The sequence below is a fragment of the Aplidium turbinatum genome, chromosome 13 (assembly GCF_918807975.1).
Source record: "Aplidium turbinatum chromosome 13, kaAplTurb1.1, whole genome shotgun sequence".
Taxonomy (NCBI): Eukaryota; Metazoa; Chordata; class Ascidiacea; order Aplousobranchia; family Polyclinidae; genus Aplidium; species Aplidium turbinatum.
In genome coordinates this window covers 9553838-9570170 of record NC_137484.1, presented here as the reverse complement: position 1 = coordinate 9570170, position 16333 = coordinate 9553838, and the positions used below count along the sequence as shown (strand labels likewise).

Sequence of the window (16333 nt, the reverse complement as noted above, 5' to 3'; positions counted from 1 at the left end):
GAAAGACTAATTGAAATCAAACAAAAAAATCATTACGTTTGCCTGTTATATCTTGATTTAGCAAAAGCGTTTGACAACGTTAACCACCAAATACTTCTAAAAAAGCTGAAGTGTTATGGCTTGAGAGGCTTAATGCTAATGGGAGGCCTTATAAAATCTTACTAAACACAACCGTAAACAATATGTTTCAGCTGGATGGGTTCAAATCAAAGCTGGGTACTTTTTTCGGTCATTGACCAATTTTTTAGCAAAATGTCCGAAAAAATATAGTTGATTAGGTCAAAATGTCCAAAAAAATATATAGTAGGCCTATATTTTTTGATGTTTGAATAGTCTAAAACCAAAGGAATTCACTTGACTGTCGCAGCAGTAAACAACTTTTTGTTTTCATTTTTACGGAACTTAAGCGTATCTTGTTTTCAACATAATGCCGTTGCCGATGCTTTACATTTGTCACATTAAAAGTACGGAAAGCAGCTGACTCGATGACTAATATAGGCCTAGTTTTTTGCTGCTTCCTGTCTGTTGCTGAATTTATTTGTACCGGTTTATATTTGTACCGTATAATATTTTTGCAACAGACATAACAAAAGGTTTCTCTCTCTCTGTACGGTATATGTCAAAAAGACTAGGCAACTAATTTGGCACGTTCACTCCATAAAGCATAGAGTTTGGAAAAGAAAAATAATTTTGGAAGTATAAAACGTAGAAGTCAGTTTTAGTTCAGTTTGTTTTTGTTTCTTACCATCACAACAAAAAGCAATATAAATGCCAAACATAGCAGAGATCTAGAAATAAGTAGAAGCGGCAAAACGTGAATGTTATGATGTGCTTACATAGGGCAGTCAGTTTAAAATATGGCATGGTTGCAACACCTTCAATTTTAAAATATTTATAAAGACCTGGACTAATTTCATCTGGCAGAGGTCCATATTCGCCAATCAATGAAACTACCCTAATGCCTCATAGTGCATGAAAATTGAAAAATCTTAGGTTGTATTTAAAAGAAAACTAGTACCATACGGTATACGGTACCACAAACAGAAAAAATATAGCCTTGTTCATTCACCTCTGCATCTTTGGAGTAATGTCTGCTTTTACTAAACAAATGGTAACAATTTTTAATTCATAGGAAACCAAATTACCAAAACCTTGGTTTGACACTTTTTGCCATATTTTAATGAATCACACCTTCCTTCAGCTTTTTCATCAAGAAGTGATGCATGATGGGAATGGCGAAATGATCGCTGTGGGGCAGTAAAGAGCAGTATTTTTGCAGGAAAGTCTTATGAAATTCGTCTGAGCTGTTGATTAATCCCATTCTCGCAACCCGCTTCATGAACGAAGTGGTGTACAGTTTCGGTAGGTTGCGTCAGAATTATTTGTCCAGTGGTGTGTGACTCAGACAAGACCCACATCACATTGACTTGTTGTTTGTAGATTGTAAGGAGCTTATCCGTGTAGTCACATTGTGGGTTGCTTATGTGAAATCTGTAATGGCTAACTGTAGAGAATGTTTGAAATCTTCCCTCATTGTGCATTTCCTCGTGCTGATGTTCGGTGCTGGAGCATGGATTGCAGTAAATGGTGTTTGGGTTGAATTGCCATTGATAGTGAGTTCAGCACCAGAATCATGGAATCTGCCATCGTATCTGACTGTGATAGCACAAGTGGCAAATGTTGGACCTCTTCTTGTCACATTGATGCAGGTATAAATGAAAACTATTTGCTAACTTGGTAGAGGTTGCTCTATGTAGTCTTGAGAAGACAATACCAGCATATAGTCACAAAAAACTCATACTCAATAAAGGCTAAATGAAAACTTGCAATTTTTGACATTTTTTTGTTATTGTAATAAATGCTGGTTTTTGTCTAGCCTAGGCCTACTCAATGTGTAGGCTATATAACTGAGTTAACAAATAGAATATGATATAGGGCTGTAAATTGTTGGTTTAAATTTAAAAGTTCTTGTGATATGATTTTCCCGGGCATTATTATACAAATCATTGTGTGCTTCTCAACTTTTAAGCTACACTGTGAAACCGTACAACTTTGCCCGGACGGACAACTTTGCCCAAAATTTGTGACTTGTACAGTGGCGTAGCCAGAAAAAAATTTTGGGGGGGGGCCAAATATTTGATGAATTGAAGAGAACGACAAAATGTTTGATTTAAGACATCGCCACCTGATGTGCAGTAGAGTGGTTCAAAAAAACACAATTTTCTCGGAATCTTCCTCCACAAGGCTTAAAATGTGCCATTTCCCCATAGAAGTGCCCTTGCAAAAAATTAAACTGATTGGAAGTCGTTTAAAGGTCAATCAGATTTTCACTTTTTTACCACATTCTGCCTATGTCAAACCCTATCGCACACAGGCCGATATTGTGTGCAAGACTTACAGAGAGGGAAATGCCCCCTATTGTTTTGAAAACCACAGTAGAGAATGAGCTAGACTTCTATATGATGCAGAATTAAACTTAGTGTGTATGTAAACAGATTTATTAGCTTAACACCCAACAAAGCAAAAATCTTATTTTCATACTAAACTATCGGCAATTCGGCATCTACCATTTTTATTGAAAAACACTTGAAACCGGCAGTAGTCTCATCAGTCATCACTTCAATTATTTTGACAGGTTAAATAAGTTTAAGCATAATACAATTTGCTTTTATCACAAAGAGACATCCATATCACGATAAATGAATTAAAATACAATGTTAGCATCAAGGACTGTGGTGTTAAATCAGATATGACATTCGGCCACTGTTTTCGTCACAGTCTCATTTCAGGCTTTGTTGAGATTAAGGGTTGCTTTGGTTGGCACCGGAAACCTTTTCCTGTGGATGCTTACTAACTGCAGTAGGTACTGGTACTGTTTCTGAGTCTCATGAAAATGATTGAAGTGATGACTGATGAGACTACTGCCGGTTTCGAGTGTTTTTCAATAATAATGGTAGATGCCGAATTGCCGATAGTTTAGTATGGAAATAAGATTTTTGCTTTGTTGGGTGTTAAGTTAATAAATCTGTTTACATACACACTAAGTTTAATTCTGCATCATATAGAAGTCTAGCTCATTCTCTGCTGTGGTTTTCAAGGTGATAGCGGGCATTTCCCCCTCTGTAATTCTTGTACACAATATCGGCCTGTGTGCGATGGGGTTTGGCATAGGCAGAATGTGGTAAAAAAGTGAAAATCTGATTGACCTTTAAACGACTTCCAATCAGTCTAATTTTTTGCAAGGGCACTTCTATGGGGAAATGGCACATTTTAAGCCTTGTGGAGGAAGATTCCGAGAAAATTGTATTTTTTTGAACCACTCTAATGTGCAGTGGTGCATCCTGGTGGGTTAAGCAGGGGAAGCAATAAAGCTGGTGGGGGTTAGAGCGTGCCAAAGGCACACGTATTCTACGGGGTTCGGGGGCATGCTCCCCCGGAAAATTTTTGCAAAATTACACTTAAATAATGGATTATAACGCTTTCTGGAAACACTTTCAGGGTAATATTTGTATGAAACTTATTAGCAGATAAACAGCTATTAACTTATTAAAGGTAGCTCTTATCTACACACAAACGGGCAAAAACTGCGGCTAAAATTAGAGAACACAAAAAACTCAGCTACACAAAAACCCTACAGAGTAAGCGATTCTGAAATTGCTTCCACAGATTAGTTAAAAGAAGCGTAAATTGCGTAAACTTTGCGCGATTTACAATTTGCAAAATTTATTGTTGTCTTTCTGTGTGTCTAAAACAAGTCCTGGGGGGTGTTAATAGCCAGATGTCTTGGAAAACAATATAAATTTATATAAATTATATTATATTTTCAACAAAGGGTTCAACTTCGAAATCCAAACTTTGAAAATTTGGAGGGGGGGGCATGGCCCCGTTCGCCCCCCTGGCTACACCTATGGACTTGTATATCCGACCACAATACAGTTTTCATGATTTATTAGTTTTGTTTAATGGATGATATTGTTAAATATGAATATTTTATCAATTGTTTCAGCAGAAAAAAATAACTTTTTAAGATTATTCTCATTAAGTTAATTCCAAATGAAAATACAAGGGAAAAAAATGCAAAAACTATGTGTCGGAAATTTCACATGGGGGTCAAAGGTCATTTACCCATGCAGAGTGTTTTCCATATGCAAAGCTTCTATATTTATTCATGAGTATGTGCAAATGAGTTTTTATTAAATTCAAAAAAGTTTGATATTTTTTGGGCATTTTAGTGGTTGTGACCCCTTATTTTGTGCTTTGGGTACAACTTTGCCCACTCCTCATGATCACTCCAGCGAACACAAACTGCCTATTTCTTGCATATATCTTTTATAAAGTTTGTACCTGAGGACATGAACTTGATTACAGGTCACTAAGAGACACATTGCTGTGATTGGTTAAAATAGCATCATGAATATGAGGTTTTTAGGTGATACCTCATTCAGCTAAATCTCTAATTGCTAGCAGTTTTTAAATCAGCAGAAACAAGCTGGATTGATGGCTATGATTTTTTCTCTGTTGTTTAGTTATAATTTTTAGGATAAGCTTGCACACAGCTCTGGTTCCATAGCTACAGCTTGCTCCATCACTACTGCTGTCTACCAGGTTGACGTTCCAAATCACCACATTTTGGCACTATATGACAATAATTATGACATCTGACGACGTTGTGCAGAAAAAATACGGGAATCTATATCAATGCCACATGGAAACAACAGCAGCTCTTTCAAAACCAAACAAAGATGAATTAATGGTGTCTAATTGGGTAGTGGTGAAATTTAATATTGGTTCAACCTCCCGAAACACAACGGGTGACAATTAGCAAATTGTATGCGGGCCAAATCACAAGAAAAGTTTCCAATTCAGTTTATGAAGTCAAATTCTTAAGGCCCCCATACAATCTGTCTTGTGACAAGTACTCATGGCCCTTGAATGAGGATCAGACCTTTGTGTACTTTGATGCCATATCTCGCATTCTTCCAGAACCAATCGTTGATCGACAAAACAATATTTTCTTTTCTGTGTAATTTGTCACAAACTGTAAAACATGTATTGTAATCGTTCTGCTGTTGGTATCCAAAAATCCATTTTTGCAACATCCACTGTTGCCACTGTGTCACAGAAAGGTGCATGATTGATGATACTGTCGTTCAGTAGTTGTTCATATTTCTTTACTGTTTATGTTAGCAATTTCTATTCAATAAACAAGTTGATTTCAATATACGATCATTAAGCCTGGTGTGGCTAATCGTGACCATAAGGGTAACCAATTGTTTAAAGTCCCTACCAATTGGGCAGAAAGTTATTTTTCTACTGTAAGTTATTTTTAAAAACACTGCTTGTGGGCATATATGTTGTGTACAAACCCGATAGCTCACTTGGTCAGCGTTTAACTTCTGGTACGAAGAAGCTTCCAGATCAAGCGGCGCTGGTTCGACTCTCGGCGTGTGCGCTTGAGCAACGCACATTCCGGACTGCTCTCCATTCAGCGGCATCTAATCGATGGAATAATTCCTGGCAACAAGACTTCAACAATCGGAAACTTCACTTTGTTCATTCTCGGTGACCGGGCCTGTGTCAGTGATTCAAAGCCTCTACAAGTATATGAAAATGCTAGGATTAAGCTCTGCAAGAAGCTTTCCCAGTCCGCGGATAAAGATTCATACAATCAAACAGAAACAATATGTAGTGGCACAACATTCTTTTAAACTGGACAAGTTAACCATGTTAATTGTTAGTTATAGAGCCAACACTTTCTATTCCATTGATACCAGACCCAGGTTATACTCTGAAAATAGCCCTGTTAACAGCACCTTGCTGAACCTACTCAGTACTCAATGAAGGAAAAATAATCACTTGATGAAGAAAATGAAAGCACTGTAGGCAATTTTTTTTGACAATTTTTTTTGACAATTTTTTTTTAGATGAATGTCATGGATAAGAAGTTTGTGGGGTGATGATTGAGTAGCTTAAAGTTTGCTCTCATATCAAGAAAAAACAAAACTTTGTTAAGAAATTTATCAGGCTGAATTATTTTCTGGGGATATTTACCAGTAGCCACTTTAACAAGTCGAAATTCTGCCACTGTGAATGACTACAATGCAACCGCCAACCAATCAGAACATGTTATAAGAGGCTACTGTCCAATTGTGACCCTTCTAGCACTCATTCGGAGAGTTAATGCCTGTTTTGAACTTTATTTGGTAATTAGAGAAGAAAAAGAGCAATAGCAGAGGTGGAAATCGAACCCGCGTCAATGAAATGACTACTTTCTAGCCCTAACCACTAAGGCAACCAGCTGACAAAAAATCCATCACTTAATTTGCTTTCTATCATCTTCTTTTTGCCATTTTTTACGTCACTTAAACTGTAGCTTATGATTGGTTAGCGGTTTCATTCTAGTCATTTTTAGTGGCAGAATTTCGACTTGTTAAAGTGGCTACCATATTTACCAAGATGGGGTTTTTTCAAGGAGTATTTTGGAGTGGATTTTACTGACTGCCATTTTCTTTTTATACCGTACTCTAACAATGAGAAATAAGTTGAACATATTGCAAGTCACAAAGTGCTTTATTTGGATGTTTATTGATTATATAATAATAGTTATTGGTGTTTTGCTGGGGATGAACACCAAATTTTCAACAGGAAGATTTTTATTGCATTTTTATAAGTCTCACAAACTATGAGACAAGATAACACACATATTTAAATAAGAACCTTCTGATTATCCCAAACAAGGGTAAAACACCCTGCACAGGGTTTTAGAGACTAGTAACTGCATTTGATGTAACTCGCTCTACTTGGCATTGAGCACTTTTTTGTAGTTTACCGTATATTAATAATATTAATCGTTTTTACTTAGGTATCAATATTTCTATTTTTAAATTAGTTTCACTTAGCATTTACAACAATCTTGTAGTTTTATAATTGCACATGAAAGTAAATGAAGCAAATCAAACTATTAATCCTAAATAACACGCAAACATTCTTTTAGGCTTTGTGTCCCAAATATTTTCATCAAAATGCAATGATCTATATTATTCTGGTGATTGGGACAGCATCGTGCTTACTGCTTTCCTTTTTCTGGGATACTGTTTCTTCTGTCCAAGGCAACCTACATAGTGTAGCATTATTTGTTCTATGGTAAGTTCATCATTCCAATATGTCATTCTGGTATGTGGAATTATAAGCAATAGGCCATCTGACTACTAATAGCTTTTGGGTGAAAAGTAGCTTTTCCACAAGAAAGTGTTTTGATTCGATATATTATTCTGAAACATACTTTTTTGTGCTAGAAACAAATCTGAATAAATGAACACTTGTTTACATTGTAGTTTATTTGTTTGTTACATTTGTTACATAACTTATATTTACTATTCACATTTAGTGCATAGCTCTGTGCAAATCTACCAATTTGGTTGTTTTCTAACATAAAAGTGTCATCTTTTTTGTGTAAATAGTACAATCAAAAAGAGATTATTTGCAATAACGGTACATCAGTTTGTATATACTTGTCCATTAAATATACTTTCTTTGTTAACAGGTTTGCTTTGGCGTTTGTTGATTGCACCTCTTCAGTGACTTTTCTTCCTTTCATGACCACTTTTCAAACTATTTTTCTCACAACTTACTTTATTGGTGAAGGTTTGAGTGGGTTATTGCCCAGTATCTTTGCACTGATACAGGGAGTGCAATCTGAGGTTTGCAGAAATGTGTCGTATTTCAATGCAACAGCAAACATAACTTTATATCATATTGAAACAGAATATCTTCCTCCAAGGTCAGTATGTTGCGATGCTGTCATAAAATAATTAGGGTAATGGAGTTATGCAGATGCACGTTTTTTTTTATTTACCATGCTTACTATCATTGTAAACTGTTCAGCAATAAATATTAAATATAATAAAAAGATTGTTGTGCATATCAGCTCTATGGTACCTTTACTGTTAATATTTACTAACATTGAATTGTATTTAAATATTTATTTTAGGTATTCCGTTGATGTATTTTTTGTGCTACTGTGCATCATGATGCTGGCATGTGGTATTTCATTTACTCTGCTCAATTACCTCGGTGTAGCAAGGAAGTTTTATGCCCCATTGACCACGCATTCAGATGGGCACGACGAAGAAGATAGCAGGGGGCTAAATAGCAGCCTTGAAATGCGCAGCTCAGGAGAATCTTCTTGTTCCGACAACTATTCTCCTACCGTGGAAGCAGAACGAATTATCAAAACTGTTCCTTCTTCTTCTGATAATCTCATTTCCAAAGCTAGGATCGAAAAACTTTCTAAACAGGAATATATTTATTTACTGGCTATTATATTTTACATCAATGGAGCTTCTAATGGCGTTTTACCATCCGTCTCATCTTATTCCTCCTTGCCATATGGTTCGTTTGTTTATCATTTATCAGCTTGCTTGGGAAATATGGCCAATCCCTTGGCCTGCTTAATCGCTGTTTTCCTTCCAATGCATTCTCTGATTGGACTTGGAGTTTTTACACTGCTCTCTACAGGTAGGTGTCATTATTTTAACCCACTTTATTGTAACTGATGTAAACTTTCAATAATTTTTCAGCATCGCTTTTTCGCTGTTTTAGCGATATAAGTGAAGATGTTATTGCAGTTCTAACGACACAAATGTCTTAATTTTCAGGCTTTGGATGTTATTTGATGATTCTTGCCATCCAAAGTCCATGTCCCATTTTGGTGAACGATGATTCAGGGAAAGCTTTAATGGTAATTCAACAAAAACTAATGTTGGTATTTAGTCGGTTGCGTTGTGTTATTTCCAGGCTAATGCACAAGTTCGTTTTGTTTTTGAAGAGATAGTGAAGAGATCTGTGTAACCTCTTTAAATGGATATTGAAGAGATCTGTGTAACCTTATCAAATTGCAATATTCTTTATTTGATGAAAAAAAATTTGAATGCAGTAATATTAACGACGACCTTTTAAAGTACATGTAGTTCAAACAGAAATAGAAAATGTTGGGTGGAAATTCAATGTTCATGACAAAGTCCAATTTGAAATTCTTCTGACTGTGTTCATGCATTTAAGTATTGTGAATTACTCACAGCAACAAATTGTTGAGAGGGTAAACCTTTATGTACTTACAACAAAAGTAGAATTAACAGCTTAAAAAACGGGACAAACCCGAGCAAACCACCCTTTTTTCATTCTTTATTTGATGCGTTAAAATTACATTAATCATAAAATTTAGTCATGTTAACAATGTAAACATGCTATTATTTTTTTATATAACACACATTCACACAACATTGTCTTTTTTATGTAAGTTAACCATGATTTTAAAGCTGTCATAAAGTCAGGTAGTAATCAACATTAGAAAAAGCTTTTATGTCGTATCCAAGCTTGTGCCTTGGTTGAAGGTTGAAATTGACGAGAAAAGTGTTAATCATCTGTTCGCCTTTTCGCTTGTTATTAAGTGTCTTGCCATTATGCAATCGTGCGTTTTATAACGGGCGACCTTTCAAGCGTTGTGCAAACGATCTCACCACAATTACCTACCCAGACAGAAAATTGGTTGTTTTGTTACATTGATTCAACATTTGCAGAAGTTAAATCAATGTAAAAAACGTGTAATTTTTTCTCTGGGTAGTTGATGTACAAAGAAAGTAGCCAATGAGGAACATTTTTCAAGTCACAACAGTGATACATGGTGAAAGACTGTTTTGTCTGGTAAAATTCCAAAAACTATACAACCGCATTATAAAGGTTAAGTAAAGATTTGTTCAATCATTGTGAGATATAGTAAAACATTCGGACTTTTTCTTAAACCGCCACTTTAACAGTTAAAAAAAAGATGCTGACTCCCAACAGAAGTGGTCAATCTCACTGTTTTCTTGCCTGTTTTGCAGATACTGGCTCAATTGTTTTTCGTTGGTACCGTCTCCTTCATCAAAGTCTCAATCGCCCAAATCTTTCGCACCAGAGGCCACAAGAGGTCGCTTGTCTGGTATGGAGGTGTGGTTCAGGCGGGCTCTCTCGTGGGCGCTTTGACCATGTTTCCTTTAGTTAACATTTATTACTTTTTTGCAAACGGCGATCCTTGTACAACAGTATGTTAACCCTTCAGCAAATGCAAGTTAGACCTTTCTGCTTTTACCTCTTCGCTTTTGTCCGTCTGATTGTGAGCGCAGCGTTTGTGAATATTTATCACTTGCATCTGTGCATCGAGTTTTACTGTGAAAAGTCGCTTGCATCTTGTGAACAGTACGATTTGGTTTGGTTTCAAAGCAAAGTTTTAGTTTTAGACTGATCACAGCTAATACTTAGCGTAGTAAAGATTTGCATCAACCAACCAAAAGAATCTGTGATGTGCTGTCATTAATGGATACTTATCTTTACCTTTGGAATTCGTCAAAATGATGCGTTGAAACTTGATTTATAGCTGTAAAAACTCGATGACGTAAGTTTAGCTTTTAGTTGGACCTTTTTTCGTTTTAAATCATTATAATTCATGCACAAACATAATAAAAAGAGTTCTGGGATGTTAACGGTTTCGATTTTTACGTAGTCGGAGTGACTGCATGTTTGTAGATCTTATCTCACTCTCAAAAATAGAGAAATAAAAACTGTATTTATCATGCAAAATTTGTGTATTTTATGACTTTAACTTATCTTTTTAGTTTAATATCTTGTAAGTTTTTTAAAATGTTTCACCTTTTAGAATTGCATATTTCTCATGTAGCGTTTTAAATCGCAAATTTTGGGAAACAGAAGAAATACAAATAGCCTGTGTTAGTGAATTTGTTAGATCTGTGTCTCATATAGTTTGGCATATTTTTCAGATCGCTTAACTTACTGCACTGTAGGTGGGAAATTTTTGTTTACTAAATTGCCTTTTCTTTTAACATGGTTTGATTTTACTGTGGAAAAGGAAATCGATATAAAAAAACAACACCACCCCCTTTCAAGTTATCAAATTGGCGCCTTTGTGGATCATTTCACTCTTCAATTTGTCGCTGCTGTATTTCCTTCACTTTTCCCTCATTTTTATTTTGAAAGAATGAACAAATTTGAACAATTATTCGCATCCCATTCATTACATGCTCAGCAGAAACCCGATTGAAAGGTATCTAAAGTTATCGTTGTCCCAAAACGTGACTGTTTTCAGCTTTCGCAAAAGGTTGCTTTTGTTTGAGGGAAGATTTTAAATGTCTGTACTGAAGGGTGCTCTGCTAATCTGTACTTTTCAACACGTGTTAACTCTTACCTTTTGCAAAACAAACTAATTCAACTCTTCAGCTATTTACAATGACCTTTCAAAACCAGAATTACATAACAAACATTTCATGGAATAACATTTCCTCTAATAAACATTTAACGCAAACTGAAACGCAGATTTAAATGTCATCTTGTTCTAGCAACATTTCTCAAGAAACGGCCGACTAAGCGTGTGAAAATGATAGGTTTTGAATTTCAGTGATTATAATCATCTTAACGTATTTTGTCACAAAAAATGCCATACCAATGATTGACTGAAATGGCAAAATAGTGTTTATCACCCACGGTAAATTTAATTTTCTAAGCTCTTTCTTTGGTTTTACCAAGCCTTCACAAGTGCACTTGATAATTTTTTTTTGCTTGTTGGTTAAGTCGAAAATAAAACCAATTTCGCCCTTTGAATCATGATCAGACCTTGTTCAAAAAGAGCATCGGCGGCTTAATGTCTTGTTTTGTGGAAGCCACACGAAAGCTCGCTCCCTCTTGTAACACTCATTTCAAATATATCGAACCTCTGCGTTTGCTACCACGGAAGTAGATATGAAAGCAGACCTCTAAAAAGGTTAAAGTCCTTAAAAATTCCGCGTGCTGGTTGTGATTCTGACCGATAACAATCTGCAAAACATGCTTTTATCAAAAGGGCTACGTCATTTCATGTGTAGCTGAACATTTCATTTCCAGAAATTGTCGTTTTCAAACCGAAGAAGGTGTAGTAGGCTACATCCATCAAGCGTATGTGCTTTCACAATGTGTATGGCGCATAATTCTAGTCCAGCCTTTTCCAGGTAATCTACTTTGAGCAGAAACGGGGTACCGTAATTACATTTTCAACGTGATTGAACATGATCACTTCTGCCTCGTGTGAGTCTGGAACGCCAAATTTAAATGTAGTTCTTCAATAAAAGTGGCAAAAAGTTTGGCGCTACTTGAGGTTTCATGCTAAACATTTTAAGACAAAAATGTTCACAGTAAACACCGACAAGAAAAGTTCTGTGATATCTTCAGATAGTACAAAACAATCATCAGAACATGCAAAACAACTAAGTTTGCGTCTGACGATGAAATTGCAGGTGGCGCTGAACTTTTTCTTGTCAATTTTTGCTGTGGCTGTTTTGGCTCTGCTTGCTGCATTGTGCACTTTATTTGCAACAACAGCTGCGTCGTGGAATAATTATTTCATACGTTTTACTTTAAAATGGTCATATCAGATTGCTTTGGCGATAATTTGATTCAGGCTACATGTATTGTACATATTGTTGATTGTTGTGTATGCCATTGATTATATCGATCCTACGTCTGATTTGCAAGTTGATGAATTATTTTAATTGTGAAGCGAGACACGTACTTTTCACCCATCTTGGTGATATGCTTCGCTGCATCGTGTAGTTATTTTATGTAAAAAAGCAAGTTTCCCACTTTTACCTTTGAAGATGTATACCAGGCTATGCAGCAATTTTGCAATTCTCGTCGGAGCCATCATTTATTGCGCAATTGTTTTCATTTGAAACGCACCAAGACACGGTTATTTACAGGAGCGTTTTCGAGAGGAACGCAACCGCAATTTTATTATTGTACCAGAAAAATCATTCTCTTCGTATTCTTTCTCCGTAGTTGACTGAAAATCTTTGACATTGTATTGCAATAAAAACTACAATTTGGAAAAAACATAACGCAAGCTATTAGTTCTCCCAAAAAAATCCATTAGGCTAGGCCATATAAAGACTTTTTTCCTATTGTTCCCTACAATTGGCTTTTATTGCATGGTGACGGAAGTTTGTTGTTTAAACCTAGAGATACCAGATGCCTGTTTGAACCTTTTTGATTTGTGTATGATGTGATATTGAGTCTTTTCGGTTGTTTCATAACGCAATGTTCAAGCCTATGCAGCTGCGGTCAATGCTGATGTGGGCGAGCTTTGTGTTTTGAAAATCGTGATTGCATTTTGCATAAAATGCAGCTCTAACGTTATTCCGTGATGACAATGTTATGAAATGCATTAAAAAGGACATTTGCTGATTTTTTACTTTGGTAACGGTTCAGTTCAGTTGTTTTTTTATTTCTGACCATTATATCAAAACAATACACGTCAACATAGCAAAGGTCAAGAAAAAGGTAGAAGCGACAAAACGCGAACGTTAAAACGTGCTTGTGATCGAAGTAAGTTATTGAGTTGAAAAAAATTTGGCACGGTCGCAACACCTTCAGAAAAATTTAAGATATAAAGGGAAAATAAAAAATGTTACAAAACAAATAAACATACTGTATATAGGCTATAACTTTATTAGCCTACATAACTTTAGCTGATATATTGAAGATTTGTATGGACAGTTGCTATGAAGATCGGCCATGGTGCGTTATCAAGAGTGCTGTAGGGGGAAGTAGTATAAGGAGTGGAGATGGGAAGTTGCATTTCAGTCCGGAAAGCAGAGGAGAAGTGTGGAAGGAACATATGGAAAATGTTATGAATAAGGAGAATGTATGGGATCATATGACAGAGGTTGATCTGGTGGAGGGTCCAGTGGGAAAGGTTACTCGTGATGAAGTGGTGGGGGCAAATGAAACTGCATAAAGCAGCCGGTCCATCAGAAGTGAGCGTAGAGATGATAAAAGCAAGTGGAGAGTTGTGAATTGAAGTAATGCTACAACTTAGCCAAAGGGTATTAGATGGAGAGGGAATGCCGGAGGAGTGGAAGCATAGTACTGTTGTTCCACTGTTCAAGAGAAAGGGGGATGTGAGAAGTTGCAGTGCATATAGAGGTGTAAAACTACTAGAGCATGGAATGAAAATTGTGGAGCGAATACTAGAAAAGAGGTTGAGAACATTGGTGAAATTAAATAATATGCAGTTTGGATTTATGCCAGGAAAAGGTACAGTGGATGCTCTGTTTATATTGAGAAGAATGCAGGAGGAATACCGAGAGAAGCAGAGAAAACTATATATGTGTTTCGTCGACTTAGAAAAGGCATTTGACAGAGTACCAAGGAAAGTGATGGAGTGGGCAATGAAGAAAAGAGGTATAACGGAGGTATTAGTGAGAGCTGTGATGTCTATGTATGAGGATGCAAGAACAAAAGTGAGAGTTGGATTAAATTATTCAAACGAGTTTTTTGTGAAGGTTGGTGTACACCAAGGATCAGTTTTGTCACCTCTGATATTTGCTATTGTGGTTGACGTTGTAACTGAAGGAGTGAGGGAGGGCTTATTGAGTGAAATTTTGTATGCAGACGACCTGGTCTTGACAAGTAATAGTATGGAGGGACTGGAGAGAAAGTTTGAGAAATGGAAAGAAGCATTTGAAACCAAGGGTATGAAGGTGAATCTTGAAAAAACAAAAGTGATGGTGAGTGAAGCAGAAGGAACAGTTGTTGAGAGCAAAGTAGATCCCTGTCCTATGTGGCAAGAGAGTGATGAGAAATTCAATGCAATGCAAGGATTGTGGAAAGTGGGTACATGCAAGATGTGCTAATGTCAAGAGAGCCGCAACAAGATTGGCGAAGTGTTTTGTTTGTGGGAAATGCAGTAAAGGAAGGAATGAAGTGGAAAGTCATGATGATGAGTTCTGCCATGGCATCGAAACAGTGACAGACTTCTGTTATCTGGGTGATCGGATAAATGGAAGTAGTGGATGTGAAGCAGCGGTGACAACAAGGGCAAGATTGGGCTGGGCAAAGTTCAGGGAATGTGGGGAAATGTTGTATGGCAGAAAATTTTCACTAAGGATGAAAGGGAAAGTATATCCCAGTCAGCAAGTGTTCGTGGGGCCCACGTGGGATTTCCATGGGCATTCGTGGGCTTGTGAGCTTAATGTGAGTTTATCTGATGTTTCCGATTAGGCCCCAAGTGCGCGGCCTACTTCATATTTTTTTCTTTACAACCGATTCCCGACATCTTTTATTGAATTTATCTTAATAATGTTATCATATCATGAAAATGTATCTGGGAATTTATTTTCATTTCTTGAAATAAACTTTCTGGGCTTTCTGTGGGCATGAAGTGGGCTACCCACCATGATGAAAAATTATAAAATATACGTTCGCACCGGTCCATTATGCTATATTAAAGTGCAATAATCATAAAAATTGAATATATACAACGATACAATGCGACGGCGGTTTACATTTTAATAATGGTTTCATGGTAGGCTGCCCACCCATTAGACGTAGGTGGGCTGCCCACTTGGGACATTTCTGCAAACCGTGGACACATAGGTAGGCTACTGGGGCCCACGCAATACAATGTGAGTAACCCATATGCAGCCCAAGTGGGCCCCACGAACCTTTGCTGACTGGGATCGGAGCTGTGTGCGGCCTGCAATGCTATATGGTAGCGAGACATGGATATTGAGAGAGAGTGAACTGGCAATCCTGAGAAGAACGGAAAGGTCAATGGTGAGAGCAATGTGTGGGGTGAAAACGAGAAGGGAAAAAAGGACTGAAGAATTGTTGGATATGCTAGAGATGAGAGAGACCATAGACCAACTGGCAAGGGCAAATGGAGTAAGATGATATGGACATGTGATAAGGAGGGAGGAAGGAAGTTTTCTTAGAAAGGCACTAGATCTAAAGGTGGATGGGAAGAGGAAACGCGGTCGTCCAAGAAGAACGTGGAAACAACAAGTGAAGGATGAATTTAAAAAAGTTGGACTGAAGGAGGAAGATGCAAGGGACAGAGTGAAATGGAGAAAAAGGATTGAAACAATTGCTGCGCGGAAACAATCGGCCACCCCCACTAGTGGGGAACAAACCGACGATGGATTATGATGATGATGATGACTTTGCTATTGTAAAACTAAAACCAGACTATTTGTGCATGAAAATATGTAAAGCATAGGCCTATGCAGTTCAAACGAATCTTAAGATCAATTTGAACTGCATATGCTTAACAATGTCATCAACATGGTCCGCCCCGTTAGCTCAGTGGTTACGAGCCCGGCTCAAGATGACGTGGCGCTAGTTCGACTCTTGGGGTGTGCGCTGGAGCAACGCATTTTTAGGACTGCTCTCCATTCAGCGGCACCTAGTGAATGAACTATCTCCGGCAACAACGCTTCAACCAGATTGGAAAAACTTCACTCTGCCAATC

At 37.0% G+C, this 16333-nt stretch overlaps 1 protein-coding gene across 1 annotated transcript; it reads left to right on the top strand.

Moving 5' to 3' along the window:
• Nucleotides 1–1453: 1453 nt before the first annotated feature.
• On the top strand, nt 1454–13267 carry LOC145782200 (solute carrier family 52, riboflavin transporter, member 3-B-like). Its single transcript, XM_082593971.1, has 6 exons — nt 1454–1709; nt 6995–7143; nt 7544–7780; nt 7991–8517; nt 8658–8740; nt 9882–13267. Exons 1-6 carry the CDS (start codon nt 1497–1499, stop codon nt 10089–10091), a joined length of 1419 nt encoding a protein of 472 aa, XP_082450097.1. The 5' UTR covers nt 1454–1496; the 3' UTR covers nt 10092–13267.
• The last annotated feature ends 3066 nt before the right edge of the window (nt 13268–16333 follow it).